At 42.6% G+C, this 19,188-nt stretch overlaps 1 protein-coding gene across 2 annotated transcripts in view; it reads right to left on the bottom strand.

Annotated features, from left to right (window-relative positions):
* The window catches only part of nlgn4xa (neuroligin 4 X-linked a), a 120,617-nt gene extending 102,057 nt beyond the window's left edge, over positions 1–18,560 (bottom strand). The window contains exons 1-3 of one of the 2 annotated variants that reach the window (XM_026158223.1): positions 18,002–18,560; positions 13,129–13,232; positions 3,054–3,769 (exon numbers count right to left, since the gene is read on the bottom strand). In XM_026158223.1, the coding sequence (XP_026014008.1) occupies positions 3,054–3,618 (565 nt within the window). In that variant the 5' untranslated portion in view covers positions 3,619–3,769; positions 13,129–13,232; positions 18,002–18,560. The remainder of the gene's footprint in view (positions 1–3,053; positions 3,770–13,128; positions 13,233–18,001) is intronic. The other variant, XM_026158222.1, reaches the window with a different exon arrangement.
* Positions 18,561–19,188: the final 628 nt, after the last annotated feature.

Genomic DNA, 19,188 nt, shown 5'->3' with positions numbered 1-19,188 from the left:
AGATATGAGCCAGACACACAACTTGATGTGTTTCACTGTCCTTTCAGAGTCTACAACAGATCTACAGCCCCTGATCTTCATTGACTCCGAGTTACACACTGTGCTTTTAGAATCCCGTCCACAGACGATGCTGCAGAGCCTGAATTGTTGAAGTGCTCGGCTGGTACCATTAGCACACCTACTCCAAATCACAAGTACTCCTTCAAACAAGAGCGTGTGGAAAATCAGCTAACGTAGAAGTCTTCCACTCAAACCTCATGCTTTTTAAAAAATATTTAATCAAACAGTGCTCTTGGTTAACACAGCAACGTGGACTCTAAGCCATTTGACAAGAATTTTTGCATTTCCTCTTTCTTTGGAAAAGAAAAAAGAAAGAAGAAAGGAAACGTGTGGTTATTTCAACCACTGTGTGCTGACTGTCAGGAGACCTCACTGGCTGAGCCCTAGAAATCAAATTTGCAAAGAAATCAAGTACCGTAATTGTCGGGCTATAAGCCGCTACTTTTTGCACCAGCTTTGAACCCTGCGGCTTTTAGTCAGGTGCGGCTTTTCTATGGATTGTCCGTGATTTTTGTGATATCGTAAGAGGATTTGTTTTGTTTGTTCCGCTGTTGTACGGCACTACGTTGCCTGGCGGAAGGATCGGGGTTCAAGAGTGGTATGTTGGTCACATGTCCATCCGCCAGGCAACGTAGTGCCGTACAAGTAGCGCGAAAAACAAACTTCAAAGTAGCGCTACGCGTTCAGCGGGAGGCGTGGATGACGAGCGGCGATAAACTTGCGAAAAGCAAGTTATGCCCAACTCCACCGGTGGATTCTGACAGTGTGGAAAAGTGTGAAAACATCCACGATCACCAACGGATTTCGAAGGGCTGGACTGCTGCATGATGGAGAGGAGGACACTGCCACGGCCCTTCTGAGGGTGTTCGACTCTGACACTGACAACGAGGATTTCTTTGGTTTTGAAAGTGACAACGAAGGAGAGAAGCGGAGAGTGGATGACGAAGCCATCCTGAGCCTGTTCGTATCCGACACTGGAGGAGAGGACTTTGGTGGTTTTAGTGGCAGGAAGAAGAGAAAGATGGTGAATGACTGACTTTTCTTCTTGTTAAAGCCGTGTCGCTGCACCTGAGCCTAAAAGGTAGGCCGAATCAATTTTTCTGGTGTGCTGTAGGCTACTGTTATGTACTACATTTGTTACTCATTTATGAAGCACAGCACATGTGCAAATATGTACCCATAACTTGTTTTTCAAAATATTAATAAAAGTGATGTCTCCAAACAGCCATCTCTTTCCTGACAATTCCCTTTCTGCATATTCTCTTACATATGATAAGTCAACATTGAAACACCTGCGGCTTTTGGTCAGGTGCGGCTAATGTATGTACAAAACAGGATTTTCCCCTGATTTTAGCTTGTGCGGCTAATATTCAGGTGCGCTTTGTAGTCCGGGAAATACGGTAAGTAATAAATGAATAGGTAAAAGGTAATCGGCAATTAGAATCTGGAAAAGAAAATCAGACAACCTGACCAGGACCACCAAAAGACAGGTGTTGATTAGCTAATCACAGGCATACAAATGTGCAAGCATCACTTAAAGTATGTAAGCAACAGTCGTGGGTAACTGGTCAGAAGAATCTGTTGACAGCTTGTGCAGGTGATCCTCACCAAGCTGCTGACCACACTGCATATGTTTCACCTCTGTTACAGAGTTCACACATACATGTGGGAGATTCATTATATTTTGGTCATAAACTCAGACAACAACTATCCTCCTCTATCTTTACATGACTTTCACCCAATAATGAAACTGCAGAAGTATCATATCTCAATAAAGACCATTCTAAAGTTTTTATCGACCTTAAGCAAACTGTCAGTGTTTGACAGGTTTGAGGTTTCTACCTGTGCTTTCTCTCTCTGCTCTCTCAGGTGGAGAGGGGGGCTGTGTTCTGCCCACAGGTGGAACTGCCCTTCCCAGGCTCGCACTCTTGCACCTGCAGTGCATCCTCTCATAATGACTGTGCATTTATGAATCCACCGTGGTGCTAATTTGGCTCGCTCATTAGTGCTTATTGCTGAGTTATTTGTCCCATAACCTTGTGCTTCTGTTTTTTCTCCCAGTTCTCCATCGGTAGCTCGATTCCTGTTCCATGGACGGTTTAAGTAAGTTCCAGTAAGGAGTCACCTGAATGTCACACGTGACTCTGTGGATTTATGGATCAATTCAGTATAAGGTTGATTCAAAAAAATGAATGCTCTGTAATACTGAACAGGATGTATTTATCATCACATCTTTTCTTGAAATGAAATATGAATGATAACATATGAAACTGGGTTAGCCAAAAAAGATCAATAAATGGATTCGATGGTTAAAGATCAGTGTTATTAGCTAAAATTAACAGGTAGCGACTTTTTATCTCTCACGTCATTAAATCATGTCATAATCACCATTGTGCTACTCACTCTGCTTTAAAGAGGTTTTAAAATGTGCTTTTATTAGCAACTGACTTGCAGAATTATAATTCCTGTATATACCATGTTTTTGTTATATCAGCACAAAAAACAATTAAATGTTTTGTAGATGTAGTTAACTAGAAAATAACAATTGTGATTCTTTTTAAAAATATTGTTATGTAAATTATTTAACATTACTACCCTGTGGATTCATGGAACTTTGAAGGAAATGTGGCACTTTAACAATGTATATTTGAAAAGAGGATTGGGTCATTGCCCCGGCGCAGCACCTGTAGGTGATGCAGACCTGTCTACATCTAATCCAAGCTCATGTCTTCTATTAGTGGATGAATAATTCACTTAGTAAATGTCTTTCAGGGAACGGTGAAAGCAGTCTGTCAAGGAAAGAGCTGTGCTTTAGTCATAACACAATACAAAACTGCAGAATCATTACAAAATGGAAGTGGCAGATTGATGTGAGACTGAGCAGGGAGATGAATGTAAGTCTGCCAGAGGAATACTAAAGCTCAAATAAAGTGAAATATAAGCTGTAAAAACACAGACACATGACAACGAGCAGAAAAACGGGGTTTTCCTACCGTCCTCTGTGGGGACATAGATGTTCAGATAAAGGCAGTCCTCGCTCTGCTCCTGCACATAGGTAACCACTGTATCCAAGTTAGCCGTGAACCACACGGGGAGCATATCATTGAGTAAAAAGCGGTCCTCTAAGAACTGAGGACAAACTGAAGGAAACTGAGTAGCATTCCTGATACCGGGCCACGACATGGGGGGCTCTGGTGGTTGGAACCTCCTCTCCCCCGTTGGGGCCATTGCATATGGAATCCCCAAATACTGCTCCACTGGTCCCAGTATCTCATTGGGCAATGTAAGTTTCACTCCCCGCAACTTCCCATAATTGGTGGTGACTACAGGGTGCTGCTGGGCTTGAACGATAGCTGACGAGATCAACACCAGCCCCATCCACGACAGAATGCTGACCTTAGCCATGCAGTAACACATCCATGAAAGGCCTCCAGATGCTGTCATGCTCCTTTTGTGCTGAGCCCGAGCCTGGCAGGTTGTGGTTTTGGTCCACGCTTGGGTCCTGGGCACCCCACCAAGAAGCTGCCTGCTTCTCCTCAGGATGCAAGTTGAGCACATGAGCCCCGGCCAGTCAAAGCAGCTTTCTCAGAGCTCCCCATCCCAAGACTCTGTGGAGGTTGATGGCTGCTGGGTAACTGTCACTCCCAGAAGAAAGCACTCTGAAGAACACTTTGGTTATCTCAAGTCCAGCTTGGCGAGATAGATAGTCCTAAAAGAACAACAAAAAGCATGTTGAGTGTTTCCACTACGACATATTTACAGTGTTATTGCAGTTTACCAGATGAGGCTGAGCAGATTAATCATCTTTAATTCAGCAAATTACTAGGGAAAAATTACTTGGATATATGATGTGTATGCACACGTATGTTCTTGAGAGGGTGAACTTAACCTTGGTTATCTCCTAAATGGTTTTGTTGGTTAGGACGAAGGACAAAATTTTGACTTTAATTTAAAAAGTGTTCAAACTTTTATTTGAAATGATTTTCTGTGCTCTCAGAATATATTGTTTGGTTTAGGTTTTCTTTAAACTTACCTTGACCTCACCCCCAACTGTAATGTTTCTATGTGTCGTTTTGCATCATAGATTGAAACATTAATGGTTTCAAAATGTTGCTTTTTAACAAGCAGAACCACGATTCATCTTATATTAAACAACCAGTTTGGCTGCATGTACCTAACCACATTTTGAGTGAAAGTAGCAGCAAATAGTGTAAATAAATATACTATAAAGTGTATACGAGTCTAAACAACTCTTCCTGTTTTCCATATTCCATCGTACATCCTGTTTTGCTGTTTTGTGTTGGTGGCCAGGAATGAAGTCAAAGTTTGATCTGACCTCTGCGACACTCGTAAATCTCTGCTGATTGTGTTTACATTAATTTGAATAAAACATGTGTTAACTATACTTTATTATTATTGTTATCATCATCATCATCATCATCACATTGGTTTTTGTTTTGTTAAAGTGACCGAAGGCATCGGTGTCCTGCAGTTATTCTGAAAACGTCTTCATTTTCACTGCTTGCTGCCCAATAGCTAAAAATGAGAATACTTTGTTGGCTCCAGAACAAAAGAAAAGAGTGAGCAGAGGACTGTGGAGGATTGAGACTGGTGGAAATGAGTCAATAACAGCACATTTTCTTTGGTGAGGGAGTTCTGGAAAGTTCCTGGAATTATAAATCTATCCTGTAGGCTCTGAAGCATCTCACTGATATTAATTCAAGGTCCTGTTATAGCACCTTCTTCATTTTAAACTATATAGTTTTCATATTTTATTGGTTAAGGAAAATCAGCTCCAATCCAAATGTGTTGATTAATTATCCTCCCATTAAGTGCCACTGAAAGCAGCCAAATCAGTGATTCAATCTCATGCTGACCAGCACTGAGTCCTTTCTCAAAATGAAAAAAACAAAACTGCATGAATAGATGATCTTAGTAAGAGAGTCAAAGTGCCGATCTGTCCGATTCCAACAGCTTTACAATAATGATTAGTAAAACAGAACAGAGGGGAAGAAAATGTTGACTACATAGTTGAGACAAAGGCAAATGGCTGTACAGGCACCCTAACACTAACTGAGTGAATTTCCGAAACATTAACATCACAAAGTCAATCAGCCCTACAATGAGTGTGGATGTAGTGAAAAGAGAGTATGTCCCTGATCAGCGACACTGCAGTGCAGCAAGTGTAATTAGTTAAAGTCATCACAAAAAATGATAAAGAATTTTATAGTTTTCATGTTTCAGGAACACTGTATATGCCTGTAACACTGTGTAACATGTGACTATAGTTGCCTGCAATGCACTGGGTGTCTGCTGCTGTGCTCCATATGTATCGAGGATCATTAGTTTCCATGATCAGATTCACATTTAGTTTGTGAAAAGAGACACAAGTATACACATTTGTGTTGGAAGCAAGTAGAAATAGTTTCCCCTTACAAATAACTTCCATTCACTGAACTAACACAACCAGTGCCTCAACATTTTAATGCTTTGAGCTCATATTTCTTTAATGCTACCTTTTAAATCTTGAAATGGTCTGACTCAGCGGTCCCCAACCTTTTTTGCTCCAGACCGGTTTAATATCAGACAACATTTTCACGGACCGGCCTTTAAGGAGTCGCGGATAAATACAACAAAATAAAAGGATGCAGCCAAGACAAAAACTGCTATTTTGTAAATATAATACTAAACATCAATTCACTGTGTAATTGTGTAACTTGCACCAACAACATCGAAAGTAACATCCTCCTCTCTGCCCCTTAATGCTCTCTATGGTAACGCGTAACTATTTCTTTCAAAATAAGACACACAACCACAACATTTGAAAAAAAAACAAGGGAAACCGAGTTAACGACAAAAACCCTGAAAACCATCAATTTCACACCCGAGCCTCGACTCTCGCGGCCGCTGGCCTAACAAATAAAACACCTGAATACACGTTTACACCAGACACATGATAGCTGTGGAGGACCAGAAGAGCCATGTGCATCAAATTCATTTTTTAATCACTGTATTTATTTAAACATTAATATATTATTTAATCATTTCATTTAAATAAAAATTATATTTATATTTCAAAATGAATTTCATTAATAAATACTACAACTTTAACATCCATTATCTGAGCTGGCTTCCACTCTGGAGGTTCTTCAAAAGGTGAGCAAATATGTCTTTCTTATTTCTCAGACCTGAGAATCTCGCGTTATAACAATTGTAATTGAGACTCTGGAATCCAGGTCTGGCTCTGAGTCTTGGCTGGGTTTGGACCCGGATTCAGACTGTTTTTATAAAATAACAGTCTGAATCTGGGTCCAAGCCTGGCCAAGATTCAGGGCCAGACCAAGACTTGGCTGACATCTGACTACCTATAACCTTTTTTTTAAAAATGCAAAAGTGTGATTTATCACTGCAACAGACACATGTTTTTGACCATGCAGTGTTCACTTCCCAAAGCATTTTGGTTATATTTTAACTTGAATTTGGGGAAAACAATTGTTATGGTAAATGGCCTGTATTTGTATAGTACTTTACTAGTCCCTAAGGACCCCAAAGCGCTTTACACAACCTGTCATCCACCCATTCACACACACACACACACACTGGTGATGGCAGCTACATTGTAGCCACAGCCACCCTGGGGCGCACTGACAGAGGCGAGGCTGCCGGACACTGGCGCCACCGGGCCCTCTGACCACCACCAGTAGGCAACAGGTGAAGTGTCTCGCCCAAGGACACAACGACCGAGACTGTCAGAGCCAGTGCTCGAACCGGCAACCTTCAGATTACAAGGCGAACTCCCAACTCTTGAGCCACGATCGACCAGGGCCACGGTTGTGGTGACAGCAGAGTATGTGTCGTGCGGGATGGTGATTACGGTAATTTTCGCACAATATGTCATTTTTTAGTCTTAACAGGTTACTGTAACTTTTTCTGGTAGAGGGTGTGCCACATGCTTGTTTAATGAAGATGGTTCTTGCTTTGTGGCAATGTTCCACAGTTTTATAGCATTTTGATTGAATTGTGTGACTGCTGTGCAAGTTGTTGTGTAAGTTGGAAAAAATGCATCCAATTGTTGTCAATTGTTTTATTGATAATGGCTGCAAAATGCTGCCCCCGCGACCCGGCCTCGGATAAAGCGGATGAGGATGGATGGCTGCAAAATGAATTCCCCAAAAGTGATATTTTCCTCACTAGTCTTTTCTGAAGATGTATTTTTGCATGTTTAAGTGAAGGCACAGCAGTAAGATGTTTGCAGGTTTATGATTTCAAATTTTACATTAAAACATGAAAATACAGCATAGTAATAGATTTTATGTATAATATAAAGAGCAGCTCCATTTAAAATGCACAGTTTCACCGTTGTTTTACCAGTTCAATTTAGTTTTTTGTTTGACATTTCCCTTTTAATTTTACAATTTATGGATCCACAATAAGCAATTATTACATGTAAAAAATGCAGGAAATATTCTATGAATACACAACAATTGTTGTGTGAAATTAATTTCTTTTTTTGTAGATTTAACAGTTGTGTGTTTCATTCACTGTAAATCAGTTTACATATTTTCTGTTTTTTTTTTTCTTTTCTCTTTTTTTTTTTGCCTGAAACCCTAAGGAACAACTTTATTACCAGACAAACATGTTTCGGCTTGTGGCCTTCATTGGGGCTATTACAAAACACCAAACAGCTTGTGCTTAATTTAAAATAAAACAACAGAAAATAAAAAAACTAATGACCCAATCAGCCACTCACACATAAACATCATCATTAATGGGGATGATGATTGTTGAAATAGGTTCTGGACCGAACCATTATAGGATAAGGTGACTGGATGTCACCTTATCCATGTAAAAGTGGGTCATTCCCACAGGTGCACATAAAATGCAAACAAGATAAAAATATACATAACAATCACAGGAACTCTACGAAATGAATTCCATGAAATAAACAACAACAATTTGCATCACAATTTTTAGAGACATTTTTTCAGAGACAAAAATAGATTGAATCAGAAACTTTTTTAAAAGGTTCCTTCATGTAATGATCTGCTAGAGGGTGTGGGGGGGCCACAGCCTCGTCCTCCAGGGCATGAAGCAGGTATGGAGGAGATCAAAACTCCAGACATCCAGAGGCCCCCAGAACACAAGAGACCAAGGAAGACCAACAGAGGGGCAACAGAGTGTGGGGCCTCCGTGGAGCAGAAGCCAGGGGGGGTTGCAGCGACGTGCCCGTGAGCTCTGCCGGCAGCCAGCTGTGCCTGAGTGACCGAGCCCCAGACCGAGAGGCCGAGAGTACCCCACCTCCGAAGTGGCCCTAGCGAGCCCCAGGCTCCAGGCCCCGATAAGCAGCCACCAAGCAGTGAGCCAGTGTGTACCCGGACGCCCATCCCGGACACAAAGAACCACCAACGCACCGATGTCTGAGGGAGTCCGCCACTGGCAGGGGAAGTAGTGGTGGTGGTAGTGGTGGTGTTGGGCGGGGGGGGGGGGGGATAGGCCTCCAAACCTTGGAGGGCCTGAGGTGTCCCCAGAGAGGTGGCGTCTGATACCCAACCTGACATATAGACACAGACATACAGGCACACACAGATACAAACATCCATTCCCACCCTCATGCTCTCATATGCACTCACTCCACACTCAACCAACGTGGAGACAGACATAAAGAGACGCTGTACACACGATCACACTCCCCAAGCGTACTCTACAAACCGGGTCTAGGTACCCTTTCACCTGGAGGGGGAACTGCACCCAGACCCAGGTGGTGTTACCCTTTTCCCTGCGGTGGGGGGAGGCAGACCGCCCCGACTCCGCAGCAGCAGGGAGGCCCCACACTCCAGACCCCAGTTGGACGGCCAACTCCTCCTCCTAGGCCCCCCTGCTCCAGCAGGCCGCAGAGAACAGGGGTGAAAGAAGACTCCAAACCTCCCTCCACCAGCTCATTGTAGTGTTGATGCATGTGTGTTCTAAGGTGCATTTAAAACCCAGGAGGGCATGGAGCTACCTGCCAGAGAGCAGCAGGTAAGCGCATGGTCCCTCCTGCTAGCCCTCAATGTCTACGTGTATTTAACATTGAGAGGTGGGCAACGATGCCAGGGGTGAGGTGTACACCCTGATGGTCTTTTGGAGTCCGTGTAGCGTGCCCACCCCCAAGATCCTATATGTATGTGTAATGAGAGTGTGAGTAATGTGAATGTCTAAGTTGTGGGATAAAATTGAGAAACAGGCAGCCAGAAGGGGCAGAGGAGGGAGGGGGGGGGGGGGGGAGCCTCCTCTGCACCCTGGTGACATACCCCTACTCCAAGGCCCTGCATGTGTGGGTGGTTGTGGTGAAGCGGGAAGGGGGAGGCAGCTGGAGATGGGGAGGGAAGGAAGGGAGGGGCAAGTGACCCCTCCCTGGGGCCAGCTCCCCCGCTGACCCCAGTAGGCACCCCCATACTCAACCCACCAGGGAAAGGGGGCCCAGGCCCATCCGGACCGGGGCCCAGTACAGCAGCGCTGCCCGGCCCCACAGAGCCCGGGACAGTACACCCAACCCCACCACAGAGAAAACTGCACCCACCCCACCATCCACTCATCTTCCAGACTACATGAGACAATAGACGCCCAGGCTGAGATCTTCCTCCACCTCTCCTGTATCTCCCCCTCCTGCAGAGGGAGCTCCTGAAGAGAGGAAAGTTCCTGCAAGATGTGACAATCTCCCCCACCAGTTGAAGAGCCCCCCAGGTGGCTCAATGCACTGGCGGCACCCTGCTCCAGGGCTGGGCCCCATGCACCCACCCGCCCACAACCCCGGCAACACACCAACCAGGACCCAAGCCCCCAAGACCCAGCCAGGGCCCCAGCCCAGAGACGGAGCACCCCCAGAACCTCACGCCCATCCCGGACCCATCCAGGGGCAGCCAGGCTACCAGGTCAGTAACCCACGTCCTTCAGCACAGACCCTCCCCTAGCCCCGCTGCACGCAGCCACGAGGAAACAGTCACCTGAGAGCCAACAGAGCCCTTAAAGGGCCATGACCGCTACCCCGTGTTGAGTCCTCCAAGGAAGATGCTCCCCCCCCCCCCCCCCCCCCCACCGACGCCCTGAGCCTGTCCCTACCCCCACACCAATCACAACCCCCACCCCCACTAGGTGATGGAGCTGATCAAAGGAGCCCAGAGCAATTGATCTGATGTGGTGGCAGAGGCTGTATCAAGACTAATGTAATCTAATAGATAATTTCTATATTGGTTAGAATTAAGATTATTTTTATTTTTCCAGTTCATGAGGACTGTTTTCTTGGCTATGCATAGGGCAGTGAAAACCATATGGGCTATATTCTTTTCTGAAGTGACATTATCTAAGCTGCCCAACAAACACACTAAGGGGGAAGTTGGAACGTTACATTTCAGACACTTCGATAAGTCTTCACATATCTCGCGCCAAAACTTCTGAACTGGTGGACAGAACCAAAGAGCGTGGATATAATTGTCCGGTGAATTGGTTTGGCAGTGTGAGCAGTTGTTGGTAGACGTAAAGCCCATCTTGAACATCCGATGACCTGTATAGTGCACTCTATGTAATATTTTGTATTGAATTAATTGAAGACTGGGATTTCTAATTAGATGAAAGGTTTTTAAGCAAATCTGAGACCAGAAGTTTAGGTCTAAGTTAACTGATAAATCCGCTTCCCATTTTGCAATAGGAAGTGATATTGATTCATCTGTTTTAGAAAGCATTCTGTATATTTTGGATAGTAATTTGGGGGGTTTTAAGAGTAAGGAAATGTGTCGCACTTGGTGGTGTTTGTAGTTCAACTTGACCCGGTTTAAATTTCTTTTTTACTATGGATTTAATTTGTTGATATTCTAAAAATCTTTTCTTGTTGATCCCATATTGTGTAACTAGTCCGTCAAATGAAATAAATTCTGTTCCTTCTAGTATATGTTCTAAATATTTGATTCCTTTACCACTCCAGTTTACATATCTTCTGTGTAAAGCTATCTACTGCTGCTGTATTTTTTACAGGAAGTCCCTGGTAACCCCAGCTGCCAGCGTTTTCCTGTAAAAACAGAACTTTTTGTTTTTTTTACAGTGATATGTCTAAAAAAAACACACAAATATACATTTGTATACAGTGTTGGGAAGGTTACTTTTAAAATGTATTCCGTTACAGATTACATGCCCCAAAATGTATTCTGTAACGTATTCCGTTACGTTACTCAATGAGAGTAACGTATTCTGAATACTTTGGATTACTTAATATATTATCGTGCTTTTTACAACAACGTGAATGTCCTATTGTTGTGTGATTTATTACTATTACTGAAGGTCCGCGACTCCGAACTGTAGTAAAGGGACCTCTGACTAATAAGGCGGGGTCCCTGTCGGCTCATAGCCGAAAAATAGCTTTACTTTGTTGTGTGGGTCAACTTTTCTTGCGAGAGACAGAGAGAGGCGTTGAAAGGCTCCAACGGAACTTATTGTTTCGGAGGAAAACACGAACACGGTGTACAGTCGAGTCTTAATAGCTTACTTACAGCTGGGCTCGTCAGGCTCTCTTCTTGGCTGCAGTGGTTATTATTATATTTACATGCTTCCAGCTCCCGTTTCTGCTCGATGACAACTCGTACCTTTCCACTCCCCTTTTTCTCCCTCCTCGCGCTCACAGACACATAACGTGTATGGCAGTCCATTCTCCCTGCAGCACGGACTACACTGCCCATGATGCTACATTCTTTAGAGCTATGCTTGTAGCATTCTGCCTGTTAGCTTAGCACAACAACAACAACAACGAAAAGGCGCTCTCTCACCCAGGAAACACAGAGAGAGAGAGAGCATCACCCTGTAACCATGGCAACCGTAACGCTGCCGCCTGGAACAACAGAACGTAGCTGTCAAACAAAACCCAAACAGTCCTCACCCGCGACAACATGAAACAGGAAAGTACCGCAGTGTAATCCATTTATTTCAACAAAGTAACTGTATTCTGAATACCACCTTTTTAAACGGTAACTGTAACAGAATACAGTTACTCATATTTTGTATTCTAAATACGTAACGGCGGTACATGTATTCCGTTACTCCCCAACACTGTTTGTATATGTATTTTTAACAGTTAGTGCTTTTTTCCCTTTTAAAGCATATATTGTAATACTGCGCTCAATAAACTAATCACCTCTGAGTCCATTTGTGCTTTCTTTCTTGCCAGCCACTTGGCAGCACTTCTGTTCACACAGCTGAGCCATATTTACTCTGATGGATGTTACAGATGAAACTCTGAGTACAGCTTCCAGGTGGGCATCTGGAAGCCCTGACCTGAACTTGCTTTAACAAGCAAGACCTGGAATATCAGCAGCATGCAGCTCGTCAGCTGTCAGGTAACTTACTTCAACTGCAGCGTCAATATCCAAATTCCTCAATCCATATAAGTCATCTCACACTTCTATTGAACTCAACAAAAAAGTACTGGAACATCCATCTTTCTTGAAATTTTCTTCATTTGGCACCGAGTTTTCTTTTAGGTTTTTGAGAGCAACTTTACAAAGCATTCACAAAATTATGTTTAAGTGATGATTTTTAATAATAATTAGTGCTGTCAGCATGGATCTAGTTAAAATGACGTTAACACCATAACTGCATTAAAGTAAATCCTGTTAACGAGTTACCACGGATCAGCCCGTGTGGGCTGCACGGTGTCAACGCGTTAGCACCGTTAGCTCTTTAACGATCCGTGGTAACTCGTTAACGGAGATTTACCGCATTAATGAATTTATCCTCAGCAGCAGAGGTGGCTCTTGGTCCTCATGTCAGACAGTTTCATCGTGGTCTTGATGGTTTCTGCGACTGCACTCGGGGACACATTCAAAGTTTTAGCAATTTTCCGGACTGACTGAGCTTCAGTTCTTAAAGTAATGATGGGCTGTTGTTTCTCTCTACTCCGATTGGTTCTTGTCATAATATGAATTCTAACAGTTGTCAAATAGGGCTGTCAGCTGTGCACCAACCTGACTGCTGCACAACACAACTGATGGTGCCAACGTCATTAAGAAGGCAAGAAACTCCACCAATGAACCCTGACAGGCTCACCTGTGAGGTGAAACCATGTCAGGTGATGACATCATGAAGCTCACTGAGAGAAGGCCGAGGGTTTGCAGCTGTCGACACAGCAGAGGGCGGCTACTGTCAGGAATCTAAATATAAAACATATTTAAAGTTATTCCTCAATTTTTTTCTTTGCTACATAACTCCATATATCTTTCTTCGTGAATTTGATGTGTTCAGTTTGTATCTACAACGTAGAAAATAGTAAAAATAATGAAAAAAACATTAAATGAGAAGGTGTGTCCAAACTTTGACTGGTAGTGTACCTGGTAATGCTGAGCATTCACTTGTTTCAGGTGCTTATAAGAGTCAGGACTGGTGTCAGGCAGGACGGCCTCTTGGCTCTATGGCTCCTACACCTGTACTTTCTTCCTCCCTCAGAGGATTTACCAGACCACCATGGTCTTCCACTACATTGCTCTACAAGTTCCCAAGGGCAATAAAACCTCCACCACAAAAGAGCCATAGTGTTATGTCTTCATCAGCGCATGCAGAAAACTACTGATGGATGAATTAATACAATTTTGGCTTTTCAAGCCACTACGGGTTACTTAACACAGGGAACCCATAAATAAAAACATTATACATGTTTGCATATAAATAATAAGGAAAAAGCAAGTTTCGACTCATTTAAAAGTCTTATTAATGAAAATGATGTGAAATAAGCTATATGCCTTTGAAAATGGGCAAGGGCTTTTATTCACTGTAACATTATATAACTGCATATATTCAACATATATTTAACAGAAGATGTATTGATTTTAGTGAGCAGTTGTTTGGTGTTTGACTACAACCGCAGGCTGTACATCACTGGCTCCTATTATGTTCACGCTGCCTCGCATGGCAGCACAGGAGTCACCAAACAGTAAAAGCATGAATGCAGCAAATGAAATGAAATTGTTACTCATTCTTAACTGAGGGTATATGCTTGTTTTTCTTTTTTTCCCTTGTGTGTGTGCGCGTGTGTGTGTGATAAATTGACAGAGTTTATATTACTTGCAGTAATGGGGCATTTTATGATGTGTGTTTGGGGGATAGGGTGTGTTTGTGTTTTTCAAAAAAGTCCTTCAGATGGCTCGAGCTGAATACAGAGTATGCATCCATAGGTCTCCTTGACAGAAGCACACAGGAGATTGTGAACATTGTTCTGACTCGTAATGATTATATGAGATACGTCTTATGAATATCAATGAAGCCGCAGTCTGTCATTTGCATTTCAATCATCATAAAATGATCCAGTCAGGCACTCTCTACTCCTGTGGCTATCACAGGAAGTTGAACAGACATAAAACAATAGAACTGCAACATACAGTTGCAAGAAAAAGTAAATCTTTTAGAGTTGTCAGGATTTCTGCATTGATTATTAATAAAACTGTTCTGAGATTCATCTAAGTCATAACAACAAAGCACACAATCTGACAAAGCTAATAACACACTTGTTTTTTTCAGAATCTCCACTTTACAGAAACAACCACTGTCTTTCTTGAACATAGTGAGTAATCAGTAATGGATTACAGGCTGGAAAAAGTAAACGTGTCATTTCTCCAGAAGCTACTTGGATCAGCTGACTTTAGAGCAGCGCCACCAAATAAATCTGTGCTGCCAACATCAAACTGCACACCAACAACAAAATATCACCACAAATTTAAAGGAAAGTGGAGGGAGCATCGGGGTTTGAGGCTGCTTTGGTTGGTAATAAGTGAAGGAACAATGAATGAAAATGCTACCCACAGCTAGCTGCCTCATCTTAGACAGAAGATAACTAGTAGATGTTGCATGAAAGAACAAGACAATAAACGAGCATATCACATGCAGAAAAAAGAGAAAAATACATTTTTAAAGAAAATTCTAAGCTTTTTAATGAAGGCATCCAATAAATCTGAATAATCTGAAATATTTGAAGGATAAATGATCTTAAATCCCTCTTCACTGTAAAAGTGTCTTAAGCAGCAACAGGGAACGTGTGAAAGAGGCCAACGCTCCTAAAACACATGCTATGAAACTTGGGAAATTCCAGCAATCACTCTGATGTGCTAAGGCCAGATGGATGGATGGATGGATGGATGGATGGATGGATGGATGGATGGATGGATGGATGGATGGATGGATGGATGGATGGATGGATGGATGGATGGATAGATAGATAGATAGATAGATAGATAGATAGATAGATAGATAGATAGATAGATAGATAGATAGATAGATAGATAGATAGATAGATAGATAGATAGATAGCATGTTTGTTTTGCATTTTCCATCTCGCCTACTAACATTGGTTTTAAACCAGAGAAAGAAACTCAGATATGCTGTGATGTGAAGAATGTCTCTATTTTCTCCTTCTTATGTTACACAAACATGATGAGTGACTCAAGTTGTTAGCTTCTTAAATATGTGTTTTCCTGAAGTATCCTTTACCAGGACGATGACGTTTACACCTGTGCTCTTCATCTCAAAAGTCATTTCGATATAGTTCAGAGATTTCATAGCATTTCATATAAATGACATAAAATGTTTGTGCTGATCAATAACTATTGACTGTGAGCTCTTTGCATCAATATGACTGCTTAGCACTAGAAGCACCCGGAGGCTAACTCTGATCCCTTGGCGAGTCAAATAACTTCATCATCTCGTTTTTCATAACTTGTCTGAAGATTGGTTTAATCATCACAGGGTGATTTTTGAAGTGTGTGGGATCTCGATACGCGGCCACCGTATCCTAGAGAAAGCAGACTAATCATTTTAATTTTGTAAAGAAACATTTCTCAGGGAAAAAGAACCCAATCTGATTTTTTATCAGCTTGTAATCGACAACATTAACTTTTAATTTCTTCTTCCTGATAAAGGCAGACCCTTGCAACGGGGTGCAATGGTATAAATAGCAAGGAGGCTGCACTTTGCAAGAAGTCTTGTAATGGTAGCATAACAATGCTGGGACTTTCTTCACAGCCAAGCCACTTAAGGGCCTGATGTCTGATTTTTTACATTAACTGTGGGTAACTCCCTCTAATTCTGCCAATTTATGGACACATTGATAGAAAATGTGCATAAAGGGGTCAAGATGTTTACAAGAAAGTATTCATACTTACTAGCAACCATGTTGCTAGCAGGTTGCCATAGACCTAAATGTTTCCATACAGTACTCTACTAAAAACACACACCCCATGTGCCAAGTAATTCCTGTTCCAGTTTAGCAGCAATGTGAGAAAGTACCCCAATTATGTAACCAATCTAACGTAAACATAACCTGCAAATGTCAGGGAGAAGACCACCTGCTTTGAGCAGCATGTGAAAATGCACTGACACTTTGTGTTTGCCAGGCTCATCCCATCAGGGGTGCAAAACATGAACTACCCACAGAAGCCATTGTGGGGTAAACTCACACTCCACACCCTCACATGTGTGGTAACATGGTGGCAGAACAACCACTGGCTAAGCATGAGTCGGGTCCATCTCTGTTTGCTTATTCTACCATCACAGAGGAGCCGGCCCTTTGCATTGGCCCCTGTGGACACCAGTGACACAATGAACTAAAAGTTAAGGTAGGCCCAAGCGCGTAGCTCATGCCATCAACATGCAACAGTAAAAACATTCTCTAAGAGAGATGATGCTTTCAAGCACCCTTCTTTGAACATGAGAGAGAGTTACCCCCCCCCCCCCCCCCCCACACACACACACACACACACACACACACACACACATCAGAATGAATCAAAGCTTTGCTAAACTCAAGTCTTGGTGTTTGAAGAATGTATTTCTTTAGAGAATCATATGATTATCAATAATAATCAATAATACTCCTGCAGCGGCTTTCAAATGCAAAACATATGTTTCACCTGATGTTCACACATCACATCTATTTTCTGGGTGTGTCTATGTTTTTATGGTCCCTTTTGCACCAAGTTCACCACTCCATTGTGCGTTCATGAATGACAACACATACAAGGTCATCCGTTTTTAAACCAGCAGCCTGTGTGGAACTGCAATCTGCTGCTGTTACGGAGCCAGTGTGAATGCCACAGATCCATTGAAACCACAGCATTAGCAGCGATGAAGCTGTAAATATCCACGCAAGAGACAAACCCCACTCAACCTTCCACTCTAACCGCCTTTTTTCCTGTTTTTTTCCTCCCTTTTTCTCAAAATCCACGTACAGATATCCACACCACCATCTTGTGGATGCTTCGATAGAGACGCACGCAGAGAAGTCCTGCTGGAAGATGCCCGTCTTTGTTGCATCCCATACACACAAGAGTTGTGGAAAAACGCGAGTGTGTGGCGTGTTGAAACGTTTTGCCACCTAGAGGGAAAAACGTTTTTAAGCTGGTGGAATACATCCGCCTATCGTGTCGGCGCTGTCGCAATAAAGGTAACCGAGCTGTTCAACGGGCGCAGAGTTTGGTTTAAGACACGATTCCAAGTCTGCGTGTCTACACAGAAATACACAAATAAACAAAAAGTGCAGTTCGGGATTTGAGATGTATGTTTATCATCTTCTGCATCAACCGACATCTTTACTGCAGCAAATCGTTTCTCTAATCAACACGTTCACGTGAACTGGAGTCTAATGAAAGTGCGCAAGAACAAGCCTGTCGTGCTGCGGGGTTTTCAGGTGAAAACATCGCCATGCCAGACTCCTAACAGTTTTTCCAACTGTAAAAAGGAAAAGCCTGATTCTATTAAGGTTACCAGTGTCTGGAAGAATCCCCTTTGGACTGTGCTATGTTGCGAGACAGCAGAGGAGGGGGTCAGCCCATGGAAACGCACAGACCTTCTCCCCTTCTCTATAAATCTACACTGTTATTTCTCGCTCGGGAAAGCTGTGAGGCTCGCCATGACATCCCGCCGGCAGCGCACTTACCTCAGCCTGTATCACCACCGTCTGACTTAAATGTAAGTCCCGACTTCAGGCGAAATACACACCACATAAGAAAAACGCAATAAAGTCCACGTCCAACCCGCTGCTCTGCAAATCCAAAGTAAGACGCGCAGTCTTTGCGCTCTGAACACAGTTAACTGTACGTCCAGCATGTGTCTTTGAGACAGACTGAGTGTGTGTGTGTGTGTGTGTGTGTGTGTGTGGTATGGGAGAATAGAGATGCGGCTTTATCAGCACAGAAGATGTTTCAATGAGTCACTGCAGAGGCACTGGAAACGGTGCTGAATCTAATTGCTCTCGCAGACCGAGTGTATTGCGCGGACAAGATTAGTGATAGAGAAACCAGGTCTCTCTCTCTCTCTCTCGCTTGCCATTGGACTACACCGACTGAAATATACTAAGCCTGCAGCCAATGGATTGCCGCATTCTCTCCATCACCCTTAACCAGCCGCTGAGTTGTGGCAGCTCTGGCATGGAGCATGGCACCAGCTACTCTTCAAACCCGGTTCTGGGTGCTAACATCACTGCACAATAGCTCACAATCACAAGGCAGGCTTTGCACTCATGCAAATGAAAAACTTTGTCTTCCTATTCTTGTCATAGTTTAGGATAATCTGACAGGTTAGCACTGTCAGATTATCCTAAACTTCACTGTCCACTTTTAAATCACGTCTTAAATCCCGCTTTTGGCTTTTAACCTCAGTGAGACTCAGTTTCTCTTGTAATGAAATTAGTTATTTAATTAATTATTTTACTTTTGCTTTTATTTATATCTTATGTAATTTTATTATATAGTTCCAATGTACAGCACTTTGTGTCAGCTGCGGTTGTTCATATATATATATATATATATATATATATATATATATATATATATATATGTGTGTGTGTGTGTGTGTGTGTGTGTATATATATACATATATACATGTAAGCGCCAGACGTCTGCTTTATATTTTTATTTACGATTGAGTTCATGTTTGTTTTATAATTCATAGATTCATTACATAGGTCATCTTTTCAGGATTAATAAATGTGAAAATATATGGGTTTACATAAAGTAATTTTAAGTCACTGTTTTGGGATTGGAACCTAAAAGGGGGTACCTCTCACTTTAAGTATGTAAGTGCAATAGTAGCATAAAACCCTGTGTGAGAGGGAAGGGGAGGAGC

The sequence above is a fragment of the Astatotilapia calliptera genome, chromosome 23, assembly GCF_900246225.1.
Source record: "Astatotilapia calliptera chromosome 23, fAstCal1.2, whole genome shotgun sequence".
Lineage (NCBI taxonomy): Eukaryota > Metazoa > Chordata > Actinopteri > Cichliformes > Cichlidae > Astatotilapia > Astatotilapia calliptera.
The sequence above is the reverse complement of the archived record's forward strand: the minus strand, read 5'-3'. Positions and strand labels throughout refer to the sequence as shown.